At 43.1% G+C, this 15,657-nt stretch overlaps 1 protein-coding gene across 1 annotated transcript in view; it reads left to right on the forward strand.

The window, feature by feature from the left end:
* ACTN3 (actinin alpha 3) overlaps positions 1 to 15,657 on the forward strand; it is a 48,249-nt gene that overhangs the window by 13,234 nt on the left and 19,358 nt on the right. Inside the window, exons 2-7 of the mRNA XM_070951206.1 lie at positions 8,467 to 8,581; positions 9,897 to 10,016; positions 10,482 to 10,568; positions 11,790 to 11,877; positions 14,136 to 14,214; positions 15,476 to 15,557. Coding sequence (XP_070807307.1) covers positions 8,467 to 8,581; positions 9,897 to 10,016; positions 10,482 to 10,568; positions 11,790 to 11,877; positions 14,136 to 14,214; positions 15,476 to 15,557 — 571 coding nt within the window. The remainder of the gene's footprint in view (positions 1 to 8,466; positions 8,582 to 9,896; positions 10,017 to 10,481; positions 10,569 to 11,789; positions 11,878 to 14,135; positions 14,215 to 15,475; positions 15,558 to 15,657) is intronic.

Raw genomic sequence — 15,657 nt, forward strand, 5'->3', positions numbered from 1 at the left:
TCACAAAAGCCAACAAGCTTCATTGACATAATCAGACTGTTCTGCCAAGCTCACCTATCTGCAAGAAAAATGGGGAGCCCTAGATTTGGATATAAAAGACCCCCATGTTCAATCTATAACCTTATGCCACCAGGCTTGAAATTTTGGGCCTGGACAACCTAGAACTATGCCGCCTTCGGTCTGACCTAAGCTTAGTACACAAAATTGTCTGCTACAACGTCCTACCTAGTTCAGCTTCAACCAAAATAATACACGGGCAAACAGTAGATACAAACTCAAAGTAAACCGCTCCAAATTCGGTTGCAGGAAATAAGACTTCAGCAACAGAGTGGTCAATGCCTGGAACTCACTACCTGACTCTGTTATTGCATCCTCAAACCCCCAAAACTTTAACCTTAAACTGTCTACTGTCAACCTCACCCCATTCCTAAGAGGTCTGTAAGGGCCCTGTGCCTACCGTCCCTGTCCTACTGTTCCCATTTATTTGTACTCATGTATATACTTATACCTGTTTATACTTATATGTTTATATGTTATGTTCATACTTATACTTGTTTTCTCATACATGCTTGACAAACTAACTAACTAAATAAATAAAAATCTCCCTGGCCCTTTAGGATAGGATTAGGAAATGACACCATTATGAGATGTATGGAGGGAGATCAAATATTTGGTTCAATACAAGGCCATGATCTTTTTCTTAAACCTTCATATTGCTGTTTCTATGAAATAAAAAGTCCCCCAGACAGAAATATTGGTAAAATGAATTACAAATTATTTTAATGTTCCTATTAAATTTTTATCCAGGGAATAGGATTACTGTAAATCCGTTTTGAGAGTCAATTTGGTGTAGTAGTAGTGGTTAAGGCATTATGCTAGAAACTGGGGAGACTTGCCTACAGCTTCCAGCTTAGGCACAAAGCCAGCTATGTGACTTTGGGCCGGTCACTTTCTCTCAGCCCTGGGAAAGGAGGTAATGGCAAATCACTTCTTTCTGCCAAGAAAATTTCAGGAGAACTTGTTTAGGCAGACTCCAAGAATCAGACATAACTGGGCAGTGGGGGGGAGAGAGAACCATTTTATTCTCTTTTATGGAAAACTGCAAAATAAACATTTGCAGAATAAATATGGACGTCGGAAGTGTAAGAGCATTCTGTCAGGAAGCATCATCTGCAAAATCTAAAACACAGTCATTTCAGCTGCAGCTCTTTGTAGGAAAGCAATGCCTAACTGATCAGTTCTAGGGGGTGTAGGAAGGAGCTATGAGTAACAGATTTCTGAAGCTACAATTGGGAAGGTAGAGGATGAGACTTTTTTTGTCATGTTTTATTTGTTTTATTTATATAACATTCAATTTCTATCAAACTGTGGGATCTGGGTACAGTTATTTTTAAACAATCATAATCCACATATTTGTTGTAGTATTCATCACCATAATGTTAATAATATAATAACAATAATACTTAACATCAGGGGTGAAATCCAGCAGGTTCTGACAGGTTCTAGAAAACTGGTAGCAGAAATTTTGAGCAGTTTGAAGAACTGGCAAATACTCAGAGTATCTGGCTGGCCCCAGAGTGAGGTGGGAATGGAGATTTTGCAATATCCTTCCCCAGGAGTGGGGAGGAAATGGGGATTTTGGAGTATCCTTCCCCTGGAGTGGGGTGGGAATGGAGATTTTGCAGTATCCTTCCCCTGCCATGCCCACCAAGCCATGCCATGCTACCAAGCCACGCTCATAGAACCGATAGTAAAAAAAATTGGATTTCACCACTGCTTAACATCATCTTTTTTAATAACTTTCACACTAACATTTCCTCTTTTTATATCTTCTCCTTTCTAACTTCTATTTCTATTGTCTAGCCATTGGTAGAATATATCCCATATCAAAAAATATTCAGTTTCTTCTTTATTCTTAATAGTAAGCATTAATCTATCCATTTCTGCGCATTCTGATATTTTCTTAATTACATTTCCCTCAGACGGAATCTCATCATTTTTCCATTGTTGTGCAAATACAATTCTAGCTGCAGTTAATATATGCAAGACCAGATATATAATCTTTTTATCATATTTTTCCAGTAGAATGCCCAACAAAAATATCTCTGGTTTCAAGTCTATATGTTGCTTTGTTATTTTTTTCCAACCAAGTATGTATTTTCATCCAATATTTTTTAGCTTTTGGGCATTCTACCACATACGATAATATGAACCAGGCGATTGATTACACTTCCAATATTTAGCAGATCTGTCTTTATACCTTTTTGTCAATCTTGCCGGTGCAAAATGCCATCTATAAAACATTTTATACAATTTTTCCTTATATGCAGGATGAGACTTTCTGAAGTTTATTAATCTGTTGTAATGTAGAAGAAGATAAAGGAGAACTTTCCAGACCAATTTGTTAAGAGAACACAAGCTCTGTATATTTCATCACAGCAAGAATTCCTTCATCCTTAGAAGCTTTTCTCAGAAGCCAGTTCTCTTATTCCACCAAAAGATTAGAGTCAGAGGAAGTTAAAATGCTCTTAGTCCTCTGTGAAATGAATGGATTACGATTAACATTTTGATGAGCTCTGATTTAATCTAGATCCAATCTCTTCTGTCTTCTCATTTGGGAGCACACGATAACACCCAAGTGTTCGCTGAGCTGAAGATAACCAACGTTCATATTTTCTTTTTAATAAATGTCCTTGTTCAACTGTTTTTTTTTTTTAAAAAACTCGGCATCCAAGTGGGGGAAAACAACCTTGAAATGAATTCAGAAATTTCAATATTCTGTGATGGAAGTGGATAAGATGGAGAAGTGAGCATGAAGATGGGAGTCACAGTGACATGTTTTAAGATTTTCCCAGATTTTAATTTGATCCCGGGGCTTTTAGTTCTGTACTAACTGTTTTTGTCCAATTTATGCCACATTAACTTTCATGCCTTCTAAAAAAAATCATGTGAAAAGTTGTTTTTTTTGGGGGGGTGATCTGCATTCACAGTACAACAATTCCTTAAAATCACTACCTAGTTCTGGTTGGCAGCATAGATTTGTGGGCAGAAAATTAATTTCAATGGATTACAGAGAAATCTAGATAATAGAATGTGTTATGAGATCGAATTTGGGTCGGTCTCCAGGACCAGAGATTTATTTTTCCGAGCTTTCGGACTCATATTGGCGCCCTTCCTCAGCAAATGTCTCTCTACTGGAATATGTGCTTTGGGGTGTTCTGTGAGTTGTGTTTTATGCGGAGCAACTTACGACTCTCAGAACAGCCCAAAACACGTATTCCAGTAGAGAGACATTCTCTGAAGATGGGCTCCAGCACAAGTCCCAAAGCTCAGAAGACCAAGTCTCTGGTCCTGGTGACCGACCCAAATTCAATCTCACATCGTTATCCTGGGACACGTATATAAGCGCTATGTGCTTAGAGCTTGAAGCATTGTTAGAGACCCCACACAGCCACTCCCGGGCCTGTTTATGTCACTCCCCTTTTAAGCATTTATAGCAGGACTCCTAGATTCTGGAACAGCTTTGTTCCCTAAGCCATCCATCTGGTAACTCACAAGATTCTATTCTATTCTATTCTATTCTGAATCCTATTCCTGTCCTGTCCAGTAATGGGTTTGCCACTGATTTGCCCCGGATCAGGTGAACCAGTAGCGGCGGGGGTGGGAGGCTCTGCCTACCCGCCTGGACATCTCTGCGCATGCACAGAAGCTTCTGCGCATGCACAGAAGCGTGCATGCCCACGAGCAAACCGGTAGCGACGGGATTTGAAACCCACTACTGGTCCTCTCCTCTCCTCTCCTCTCCTCTCCTCTCCTCTCCTCCCCTCCCCTCCCCTCCCCTCCCCTCCCCTCCTTCATTCGTAATAGAATATTAGCACATTCCGGCTTCTTCATTCAGCTATTTCAGAAGGGATATGGTAGAAGATTAAAGCTGAGATCAGCTGTATCCTTTGGCCAGAGAAGGGAAAATGGTATCTTTGGAAATCTGCCAAAAAGAGAATTTACCTCTTACAGAAAATTGTCTTGAGACCAAATAATTGAAAGGAAAGCTGTTTACCCTCATCCACTTAGAGATATACAGATAGTCCTCAGTTTAAAACAGTTCATTTAGTGATCGTTCAAAGTCACAACAGTACTGGAAAAAAGCGACTTATCACAATTTTTCCACACTTTTGACCATACCAACATCCCCACGGTCACTGGATCGTGCTTGGCAACCGACTCATATTTATGACGGTCTCAGTGTCCCGGAGTCACATGATCCCCTTTTGCGATTTCCTGAGAAGCAAAGGTCAACGGAGAAGCCAAATTCACTTAACAACCATGTTACTAACTTACCAAGCGCAGTGATTCACTTAACAGCTGTGGCGAGAAAGTTCGTAAAACAGGGCAAAATTCACTTAACAAATATCTCGCTTAACAACAGAAACATTGGGCTCCCTTGCGAGTTATTTGCCAAGCATCTGAATTTTGATCCCGTGACCATGGGGATCCTGCAAACGGCCCCAAGCGTGAAAAAATGGTCATAAGTCATTTTTTCAGTGCTGCTGTAACTTTGAACGGTTGCTCAATGAACTGTTGTAAATTGAGGACTACCTCTTTACAGTACGGACAAGCTTACCACTTTTAAGTTGGCTCAGCTCTCCCGGTATCCCACACCTTCCCATCCCCTTGGCTCCAGGAGGCCAACCATAAAGATCTTCTGCAGACTCAGGGAATTACATGCAGCTGGCTTCATTGCAGGCCCTTTAAACCAGATCTAAATTTGGCCAGGCCTGGGGGGCCAGGAGAGGACAAAGAAATCCAATTGGCTCAAGGTGCTGATCGCCCCACAATGTTGCTGCTCTATCTGTTAAATTCACATGTCCCTTCTCCAAGTCATGACTTCCCTGGATTTCTTTTTTAAAATATAATCTCTTTAATATAAATTCAAAGAGATAAAACCTGAAATGCTTCTCTTCCATCCAGTTCACTATTATTTGCTTTAGACGAGAGCTAAATAGCTTGAAATAGATCTATACTAGTCTTGCTTAATTTCTTTGTCGGTAAATATAAATTTAACACACACACACACACACACACACACACACACACACACGTTTGTTGCGAAAGCGACTGCCTGCAAAGACTCCTGGATTGGGGCTGAAAGGCGAAAGTGGAAGCAGTATGCTCCATCCCAGCCCATGATTGCAGAAAATAAGACTTCAGCAACAGAGTGGTCAATGCCTGGAATACATTACCTGACTCTGGTTTCATCCCCAAACCCCCAAAATTTTAACCTAAGACTGTCTACTGTTGACCTCACCCCATTCCTAAGAGGTCTGTAAGGGGCATGCCTAAGCGCACCAGCGTGCCTACCGTCCCTGTCCTAATTTTTCCTCTATTTGTATCTATTTTATGTATTCAATTCATGCTTATACTTATATATATTACCTATACGTTCTTGACAAATAAATAAAATAAATAAATATTTGGGATAGACCAGGTTTCCCTGATTAAAAAACAATTGTTTGTTTTGATTCAATCCATCGCCCCTTTGTGTCTTCAAAAAAAAAAAAAGAATATTTCTCATCACTGTTTATTTAATATTTTGCAGAATGCAATCTGGGTCGGTCACCAGGACCAGAGGTTTTATCTTCTGAGCTTTCGGGCTCGTGCTGAAGCCCATCTGCCGGGAATTTCTTTCTGGACCGACCCAGATTGCATCCTGCAACATTATCCTGGGACATGTATTTTCTCCTTCATTTGCGATTTAATATTTTGTTTATTGGTTCATTATATGTGTATCAGGAGCTCAAAATAGCAAACAGTGTTTCTTCCTCTCATTTTTCCCCCCTACAACAACCCTGAGATGTAGGTTAATCTAACAAGGTGATTGGCCCAAAGTCACCCAGTTAGTTTCTGTGTCCAAAAGAGGCTGGAACCTGGAGCATATGTGGAACTTAGGAAGTATTCTTAGATCACATCCAGTTATTAAACTATTTTACCTGGTATTGTCAGCATTGATTGACAACAGAACTTCAAAATGTTAAGAGGGTAGGACCTCAAGCCTGCGAGCGGTCTTTCCTTCTATAGATGCAGAGTGGGTTCCTTCACACAATCCATGGGACGTGTTGCTCTCTCTTCCATATATTTCAAATCCTCCAATGTACTTAATGAGAGTTCTGCCATAATCTAATTCCCCATTTATCTTCGCTTTCTCCTACGAAGGTATAGGGCAGGGGTCGACAACCTGCAGCTCCCTGTCACTCAAAATATGTGTCACAAGCGACACCCACTGACACGCGATTTATTGAGCTTTTCAACCCCCAGTAGGCCAACCATGGATAAATCCAAGAAAAGAAAAGTTTCAGAAAAAAACAATGTTTAATTCAACTACATATGCTAGTCTTGTGGCCGCTCAAGAAATAGTCAGGCACGGGAAGGGTTTTTGTGGCTCCCGGTGTTTTCTTTTCTGTGGGAAACGGGTCCAAATGGCTGAATGTTTAAGGTTGCAGACCCCTTGTATAGGGATATCTATTTTTTTCAGGCTATTTTTTCAGTCTGTGTACGTACACAGCTGTGAGGATTATTTTTAGTCCTGCAGAGTTGCAGAAGTCTGCTGCACGCTGCTTACATTCTCCGTTAAAATAAAAGGCAAACGGCACCGCAAAATGAAAAGTCAGCCAGGTTCGGTGGACTGTGCTGCGTTATCATACAGCATTCCCACATTTGGTACATTGCGAAATTGTACATGGAGGTACAAAAAAAAAAAAAATCCAGCCTCATCAGGAGCTGCCTGACTTCTTGCTTCTCCCCCCCCCCAAGTTGTGTTACGGGTACCTTGTGGCAGGTGCTTATACTATAAACAGAAATGACAAAACGCACATGACCTTTCAGATCCTGCCTGCTTCTCTCACAGTTGCAACGCCTGTGCCGAGCTGTGCGGTAGTAGATCATGTTATAAAGGCAGCGGTTGCATTGCATTCTTTAACCTGTGCCCTTAAGAGTAGCCATCTCAGGAACTAGACAGCCACCTGTTGGAGGGCTCTTGATTTGGGCTCCTGTCCCAAGCAGGTGCTTGGGAGTTTGCTGGACTCATTGGCAAGAATGTCCCTTTTGGCCCTCGGATTCGCTGATTTGGCCTTAGTGTTAGCCCCATAGTGATAAATGTTTTAAGGATTTTTTTTGTCTGTAAACCTAACAAAGCTGTTATCTCTCTGGAAACTAGTTCTTCAGTGGATACTGAATAACAGCCAAATACTCCATACTGGCTTTTGCTGTATTTCTCCCCCATCTCGCCAACCCAACAGAGCTTCCTTTCATAGCAGCATCTGAAGGGGGCTTTCGTTGACATGTGCCCTGGCGGAGAGTGGTCCATATCTGATTTTCTTTCTCAGGTATACAATCAGGGACACGAGTTGTTGTAGGCATCTACCGTGAAAATATCTATTGCTCTTGCTAATTCTCTGTGCAGCCCAAACTGCCTCACAGGGTTGTTGTGGGGGAAATAGGAAGAGGAAGGTATGTTGGTGTTTGCTGCCTTGAGTTATTTGCAAAAAAAATATATATATATAGGTGGGATCCATCCACCCGTGCATATTCGTGCCAGAAGGACCTACAAAGGGTAGCCGAAGGGTGCTTCTGGGTTGAAAGGATTTGCCCGCGACTACACCTTGCCCAAGAGATGCCCGGTTGCCAAAAATAATGCAATCTTTGAGAGGTTTGTTTCATCCCCCCAAAGGAAGAGAGAGAGAGAGAGAGAGAGAGAGAGAGAGAGAGAGAGAGAGAGAGAGAGAGAGAGAGAGAGAGAGAGAGGATGGATGGTTGGTTGGTTGGTTGGTTGGTAGGTAGGTAGGTAGGTAGGTAGGTAGGTAGATAGATAGATAGATAGATAGATAGATAGATAGATAGATAGATAGATAGAAATGATGGATGGATTTGATGAATGAATTCCAGTTCTAGTCCTGCCTTTGGTATGAAAGCCCACTGAGGACTTTCAGCCAATCACCAGGAGACAGTGAATTCTAGTTCCACCCTATACATGAAATCTGGCTGGGTAACTCTGAACCAATCATCAGAAGTTGGTGAGTTCTAGTTTAGTCCAGCTGGGTGACTTTGGGCCAGTGCCTCTCTCTCTCTCTTAGCCCTACCCATCTCACAGGGTTGTTGTTGTTGTGGGGAAAATAGGAGGAGGAAGGTGAGTTGGATACAGTTGCTGCCTTGTTATTTGTAAAAAAATAAAATAAAAATAGGATACAAAGAAACAAATAAATGAATTTGATGAATGAAACTGCAGACCACAAAATCTTATGCTGCGATAAATGTTTAAGAATTTTTTTTGTGTGTAAACTTAACAAAACTGCTCTCTCTCTCTCTCTCTGGAAACTAGTTATTCAGTGGGTACTTGTGACAGCCAAATATTCCATACTGACTTCTGCTGTATTTCTCGCCCCCCCACCACCCCAATCCCTCCCAACCCAACAGACATTTACAGCTTGGTGCAATTCCCACTTGCGGAAGGCTGGGACACAGATTGAGAATATTGAAGACGACTTTCGGAATGGCCTTAAACTCATGCTCTTATTAGAGGTGATTTCAGGTAGGAGAATGCTGATGTCGGGAGGTGGGGGTGGGGGGCAGCCCCCAAGCAGCAGAGAGTGGTGGAAACAGGAGTTTACAGTTTAAAGGAGAGTTGTAGCTTATATGTAGACTAGCAATATATTTTAACATTTCAGCTAGATTAATAGAACACAATAAAACACAAATATTAAAAAGATCTATATTCAAATACCAACTCTAGGCCATCTAACCATTGAAGCATAGCATCGTTTATATTTTAAAAAATCAGATATATGCCGTCAGCTTACAGACGGTCACGATGTGATCTACATTTTGACCTAGGACTGACTGAGGGAACAAGTTATATCTAGTCAAAGAAGGGAAGTATTAGGGATAACAAGATAGCAGTCTTCCAATATTTGAGGGGCTACCACAAAGAAGAGGGGGTCAACCTATTCTCCAAAAAACCTGAAGAAGAAGAAGAAGACAAGAAGAAGATGAAAATTAATCAAGTTTAGAAGCAACCTAGAACTAAGAAAAAATTTCCTGACAGTGAGAACAATTAACCAGTGGAACGACTTTCCTCCAGAAGTTATGGTTGCTCCATCACTGGAGGTTTTCAAGAAGTGCTTGGACAAACATTTGTCCAGGATGCTTGAACAGGAGGTTGGTCTAGAATCGTGATGGTGAACCTATGGCACGCATGCCAGAGGTGGCATGCAGAGCCCTCTCTGATGGCACGTGCGCTGTCACCCCAGGTCAGATCTCCATGGCGTTTCTTTCGTAAGCTTCTGTTTCCCTGCAAACGACGAAACAGAAAAAGATCTTACCTCTTTATTTATTCATTCATTCATTCATTCATTCATTCATTCATTCATTCATTTATTTATTTATTTATTTATTTATTTATTTATTTATTATTAAATTTACCTCTTGCCACGCTGCCAGTGTTGGCATGCCCCGCCTCCCGCCGGCCAGCTGGTCTTTGGGTCTCTGCTGCGCATGTGTGCATGTTCTTGCATGTGTGCATGTCTGCATGCATGAACATGTCAGCGGGTATGTGTGTTGGGCATGTGCGTGCGTGTAGTTTGGGTACTCTGTGTCTAAAAGATTCACCATCACTGGTCTAGAAGATCTTCATGGTCCCTTCCCACCCTATTATTCTATGTTCTATGAGTCACACTCCTCTACAGTCCTCATGCAAGAAGCAGACACACACTAGTGTGTGCAAGTTGAGGGAGTTTTGGGTTTTGGATCAGGAGTGCCTGTAAGTGCTGGCATAGTGGGTGTGTGTTTGTGTGTGTATCACAATCCTTCTCTTTCTACCTCCACTGTACCTTCTCTTTCTTCACAAGGTGAGCGGTTGCCAAAGCCAGACAAGGGCAAGATGCGTTTCCACAAAATTGCCAACGTCAACAAGGCCCTGGACTTCATTTCCAGTAAGGGGGTCAAACTGGTATCCATTGGAGCTGAGGGTAAGTAACTTTACGAAGGGAGGGTATTTTCTTTCTCTACTCTCTGGAAATGAAGTGAGAAATATCTCCTTCTGGCACATAGCAAGTACAGGTAGTCCTTGATTTATGACCACAATTGAGCCCAACGTTTCTGTTGCTAAGTGAGACATTTGTTAAAGTGAGTTTTGCCCCGTTTTACGACCTTTCTTGTCCCAGTTGTTGAAGTGAATCATTGCAGCTGATAAGTTAGTAACCTGGTGGTTAAGTGAATTTTGGCTTCAACCATTGACTTTGCTTGTCAGGAAGGTCGCAAAAGGGGATTGTGTGACCCCGGGGGACACTGCGGCCGTCATAAATAGGAATCCAGTTGTCAACCATTTTGATCACATGTTCATGGGGATGCTGCAAAGATTATATACCTGCGGCTCTCAGCTTGCCTTTTCTACATTCATCACTATTTATGCTCCTTACCTGCTTCTGTTCCAGAAATTGTGGACGGAAACCTGAAGATGACTCTGGGTATGATCTGGACAATCATCCTCCGATTCGCTATCCAGGACATCTCAGTGGAAGGTAAGCATGAAACTCAAGAAGCCCTTCCTTGAAATCTGCTTTCAAAGTTGGCACCATTCCTCAGTTCATTCTAGGGGTGGGCTGCTGGGGGTTTGCAGGGGTTCGGGAGAACTTCTAGCTAAGATTCTGTGCAGTTTGGAGAACCCTCAAATCCCACTCCTGGCAGGCCCCGCCCACCCCTCCCCTCCCAGAAGTCCCGTTTTGGATGCAGGTAAGTGCAGGGCACACTCAGAGGCTCAGGGAGGGCGAAAAATGGGTCTACCGGAAGTTCGGGAAGGCCGGAAATGGACCCGTTTCCAGTCTCCAGAGGACCTCCGCCCTCCCGGAGGCGCGAGAAAAGCCTCCGGAACCCGGGGAGGCCAAAAACGCCCTCCCCACCATGGTGCAGGAGGCCGACTAGGCCACACCCACCATGGCCACGCCCACCCAGCAACCGGGCAGAGAACCCCTTGGTAAAATTTTTGAAGCTCACCCATGGTTCATTCCCCAACTTTCCTAGTTCTAATTCCCAGCACCTCAGCTTAAAAGAGGAAAGGAATGGAGGTTTTTAGTAACAGATCTGGCAAGCCACTGCCAACCAGAGCAAGCAGTGCTGGATTTGACGGGCCAATCTTGTTTCTTTCTCTTCTTTTTTTTTATTGACAACATTTATAAAACTGCCCTAACTCAAATAATGAGTTATTTAGGTGGCGTAAATAAATAATCAATAATCACAAAGCAACGAACACACTCTGTAATCCTTTTAGAACTGAGATTGGCTCAGAAGTAGAACTTCTGGTTTGCATGCAGAAGGTTGTTCATTTTTAAGGAGATAATGCGGATGGAGAACCGTCAAAGGGGGCTAAACTTAGATTAGGGGGTCTCCAAACATGGTAACTTTAAGACTTGTGGACTTCAACTCCCAGAATTCCTCAGCCAACAAAGCTGGCTGAGGAATTCTGGGAGTTGAAGTCCACAAGTCTTAAAGTTGCCAAGTTTGGAGACCTCGGGCTTAGATGAAAAACGAACGTGCTTGGCCGAGGGCACATTCCTGTGCTCAAGTCAAGGATTAGACAAAAGAGGTTCCAGATTCAGGGACCCTGCCAGTCAGAGAAGATAGAACTGATTCAAAACTTCTTTCCTAATATAATAAATGCAGAGAAGCTTATTGGAAATGTAGAGTTTATGTCATGGCTGGCTTAAGCCTGAGGGGGTCTTCCTCTTCCTTCTTTTCTCTTCCAGAAACTTCAGCCAAGGAGGGGCTGCTGCTGTGGTGCCAGAGGAAGACTGCTCCCTACCGGAACGTCAATGTGCAGAACTTCCACATTAGGTACCCCAAAGATCCAGACTTAGTATTGCTGAATTAACAGAAACAGAGTTGGAAGGGACCTTGGAGATCTTCTAGTCCAACCCTGTGCTCAGGCAGGAAACCCTATGCTGTTTCAGAAAAATGGCTGTCTAATCCTTTTGTAAAAACCTCGAGTGATGGAGCACCCACAACTTCTGGTGGCAAGCCGTTCTACTGATGAATTGTTCTCCCTGTCAGGAGATTCCTCCTTAGTTCCAGGTTGCTTCTCTCCTTGATTAGCTTCCATCCATTGCTTCTTGTCCTGCCTTAAGGCACTTTAGAGGATAGGTTGACCCAAAACACCTGAAGACAGGACAAAAAAGCAACGGATGGAAACGAAACAAGGAGAGAACCAACCTAGAACTAAGGTTGGGTTGCTCCTTGATTAGAACTAAGAACTAACTAAGAATTAAGGAATTCACTAGCCCAGGGGTCAGCAACCTGCGGCTCTGGAGCCACATGTGTCTCTTTCACCCCTCTGCTGTGACTCCCTGTCATTCAAAATATGCATCACAACTGCCAGTGTGCGACACCCACCGGCACAGGATTTATTGAGCTTTTCAATCCCCAGTAGGCCAACCATGGATAAATCCAAGAAAAGAAAAGTTTCAGAAGAAAACAGAATGTTTTAATTCAACTACATATGCTAGTTTTGTGGATGCTCAAGAAAATAGTCAGGCACGGGAAGAGTTTTGTGACTCCTGGTGTTTTCTTTTCCAAACAGGTCCAAATGGCTCTTTGAGTGTTTAAGGTTGCAGACCCCTGCACTATCCCATCACATGGCAACCTTTTCCCCCAGTGCTCGCAATCACAAAGTTCCTCCTGATGTTTAGTTGAATCTCCCTCTTTGTAATTTTAACCCAGAGGTTTCGGCTGCCCTCCAGGGCAACAGAGAACACTGTAATATAAATACCTTCTTCTAGCTTTTCAGTTATGTGAAGACTGCTATCATATCTCCCCTTCGTCACCTCCTCCGTAGGCCAGACATGTCCAAAGTCTTTCAACTAATCCTCCTAGAGGACTTGGGTTCTGGACTTTTCATCCTCTGGATAGCTTTCTTCTGAACTCGCTCCAATTCATCATTGTCATTTTTTGAATGGCAGGCTCCAAAATTGGACACGGTATTTTAAGTGAGGTCTTTCCGGGGCAGAATGGAATGACTGTGTGCTCCTGAGAGCATTCGCCATTTTAGCAACTGCATTACGCTGCCGGCTCGCATTTAATTTTATGGCTGACAAGAACACCGTCCTCTCTTAAGAACAAACCCAATCTTTAAGCAGAATTATTCATTGTAGCCCAAACAGTAGCATATACAGGTAATCCTTGATTTAAGACCAGCCAAGGTTCTGATGGACCTACCTGGGGTGAGTGGGTGATATTTACAACCTGGATTTGAAGTTCCAAGGTTCGGATCTCACCTGTGTTCACATCACTGCACTTTAAGCCTTCGGCAACGATGCCAGTTTTCAGCTGTTTTCACCAACCCACAATCACATCACCCCATTTTACAATGGTCTTGCCGCCATCGTAAAAATCAGGTCAGTCATATGACCATCCCATTTTACAGCGGTCATAAACTACAACCATGATGGGCAGGCTCCATCTCAAGTCATAACTTGAGAACTACCTGTATCAAAAAGCTTTGTGGAATGCCATAATTTAGAGAAAGGCAAAAGACTTCAGGGCAAAACCACAATAACAAATTACAGGAATGGTGGGGAAATAAATCATTAAGCTATTGTGACCGATCTGGAATGGAAACTACGGGTAGTCCTTGGCTTACAGCCACAATGGAGCCCAAAACTTTCTGTTGTTAAGCGAGACCTTTGTTAAATGAATTTTGCTCCATTTTATGACCTTTCTTGCCAAAGTTGTTAAGCGAATTGCTGCAGTTGATAAGTTAGTAACCCAGTTGTTAAGTGAATCTTGCTTCCCCATGGACTTTGCTCATTAGAAGGTCACAAAAGGGGATCACGTGATCCCGGGTCACTGCAACCGTCACAAATATGAGCCAAGCACTTAAATTTTGATCATGCGACCCTAGGCATGCTGCAACGGTTGTACGTGTAAAATAACAGTCATAAGTCCCTTTTTCCAGTGCCATTATATCTTCAAACAGTCACTAAATGAAAGATTGTAAGTCGAGGACTATCTGTATGGGGAGGGAGGTCTCTGGCTTCAGTTGAATGCATCTCACACTCACTCAATCTTCCTTCTTTCCCAATGTTCCTTTCCATCAGCTGGAAGGATGGCCTGGCACTCTGCGCCCTGATCCATCGGCACCGTCCCGACCTCATTGACTACGCCAAGCTGAGAAAGGTGATGGGCTTTCCTTGTAGACCAAGTGTGGCTCTTTGTTTCTCACTCTTCTGGCTGCCTCTTTCTTCCCCTCCTCTGCTTTAAGGCAGCTTCTGGGCTTGTCCTCATCTCTTCCTAACATCCCCCCCAACCATCCCATCAACATGCCACAAGGATGGGTATAAAAAAAAAGTCAAAATGGCAGCCATGGCTGCGTGATTGAAGCCCCGCTTCTCTTTATATCCAAGCAATGCATAATTTTTTAAGAAAAAGGCAAGGCTATATTGATCTGATCTGATTTTGATTTGTTTGCTGCCCGTCTCACTTCGAGACAACTCTGGGGGGCTTACAACATGAAACAGTTGAGGGGCTTGTGCAGATTTTTGCAACTCAGATCAGCCGTGGTGGCACAGTGGTTAGAATGCAGTATTGCAGACTAACTCTGCCCACTGCCAGCAATTCAATCCTGAGGTTGTCTCAGCCTTCCATCCTACCGTCGGTAACATGAGGACCCAGATTGTTGGGGGCAAATGGCTGACTCTATAAACCACTTAGAGAGGGCTGTAAAGCACCGTGAAGTGGTATATAAGTCTTAAGTGCTACTGCTATTGCCATCCATCTTATCTTTCCACCAATGCATGCATAGTGGTTTAAGCATAAAGATGCACTATACTCCCCTGGCCTCCATTATGATTATTACTAGATTAAGTAACTGTATAGTTAAGATTCAGCTTTGCATGAAGACTGGCTCAAGTTCAGGATTTGGCCCATCCTATTCAAAGACTCAGCATAGTTTGAACTTTCACTATTTCAGCTTTGGAGAGCCTCTGCTAGATAGAAGAGATACTGTAGGAGATGAGCCCGAGGGAGGGGTGAAACACGTCATCAGTCACGAGTCCCTGAGTGTCCACAAGAGATCTAAACACAGCCAAACCTTGAATTCCTTTGACTCTTACCTACCACCAATTTGCTTTGACCGTTAGTAGCTCAGGTTCTTGTAGAGAGCTTAAGCTTGCAATGAATCTTTATACGCATTTGAACTGCTTGAATTCCCCAATTTCCTCGGTGCTTGATGGATACTACCATGCTAGACGGGCTCAGAATCTAGTATGGGGCAGATTCCTATCTCCCCAGTGATTTTTTCCATGAACATGCAACCTTGGTTAGGAGATGTCTACCTTGTTCCCTCCCCCCTCCCTCCCTCCCTCCCTCTAACCTAGCCAGCTCCCTTTTCTCACAGTTGAAAACTCCTATAGGATAATTCTGTCCATCTCTTCCCTAGGATGATCCCATTGGGAACCTCAATACAGCTTTTGAGGTGGCCGAGAAATATCTGGATATCCCCAAGATGCTGGATGCGGAAGGTAAGAGAAACCTCAATGTGGTTTAAAAACGTAGGATTGGACCTAGAGGTGATATTCAGATATATACCAGTTCTGGAGAACCGGTAGCGGAAATTTTGAG

Source organism: Pituophis catenifer, unplaced genomic scaffold (assembly GCF_029215685.1).
Source record: "Pituophis catenifer annectens isolate HBS135680 unplaced genomic scaffold, rPitCat1.0.hap2 SCAF_10, whole genome shotgun sequence".
Taxonomy (NCBI): Eukaryota; Metazoa; Chordata; class Lepidosauria; order Squamata; family Colubridae; genus Pituophis; species Pituophis catenifer.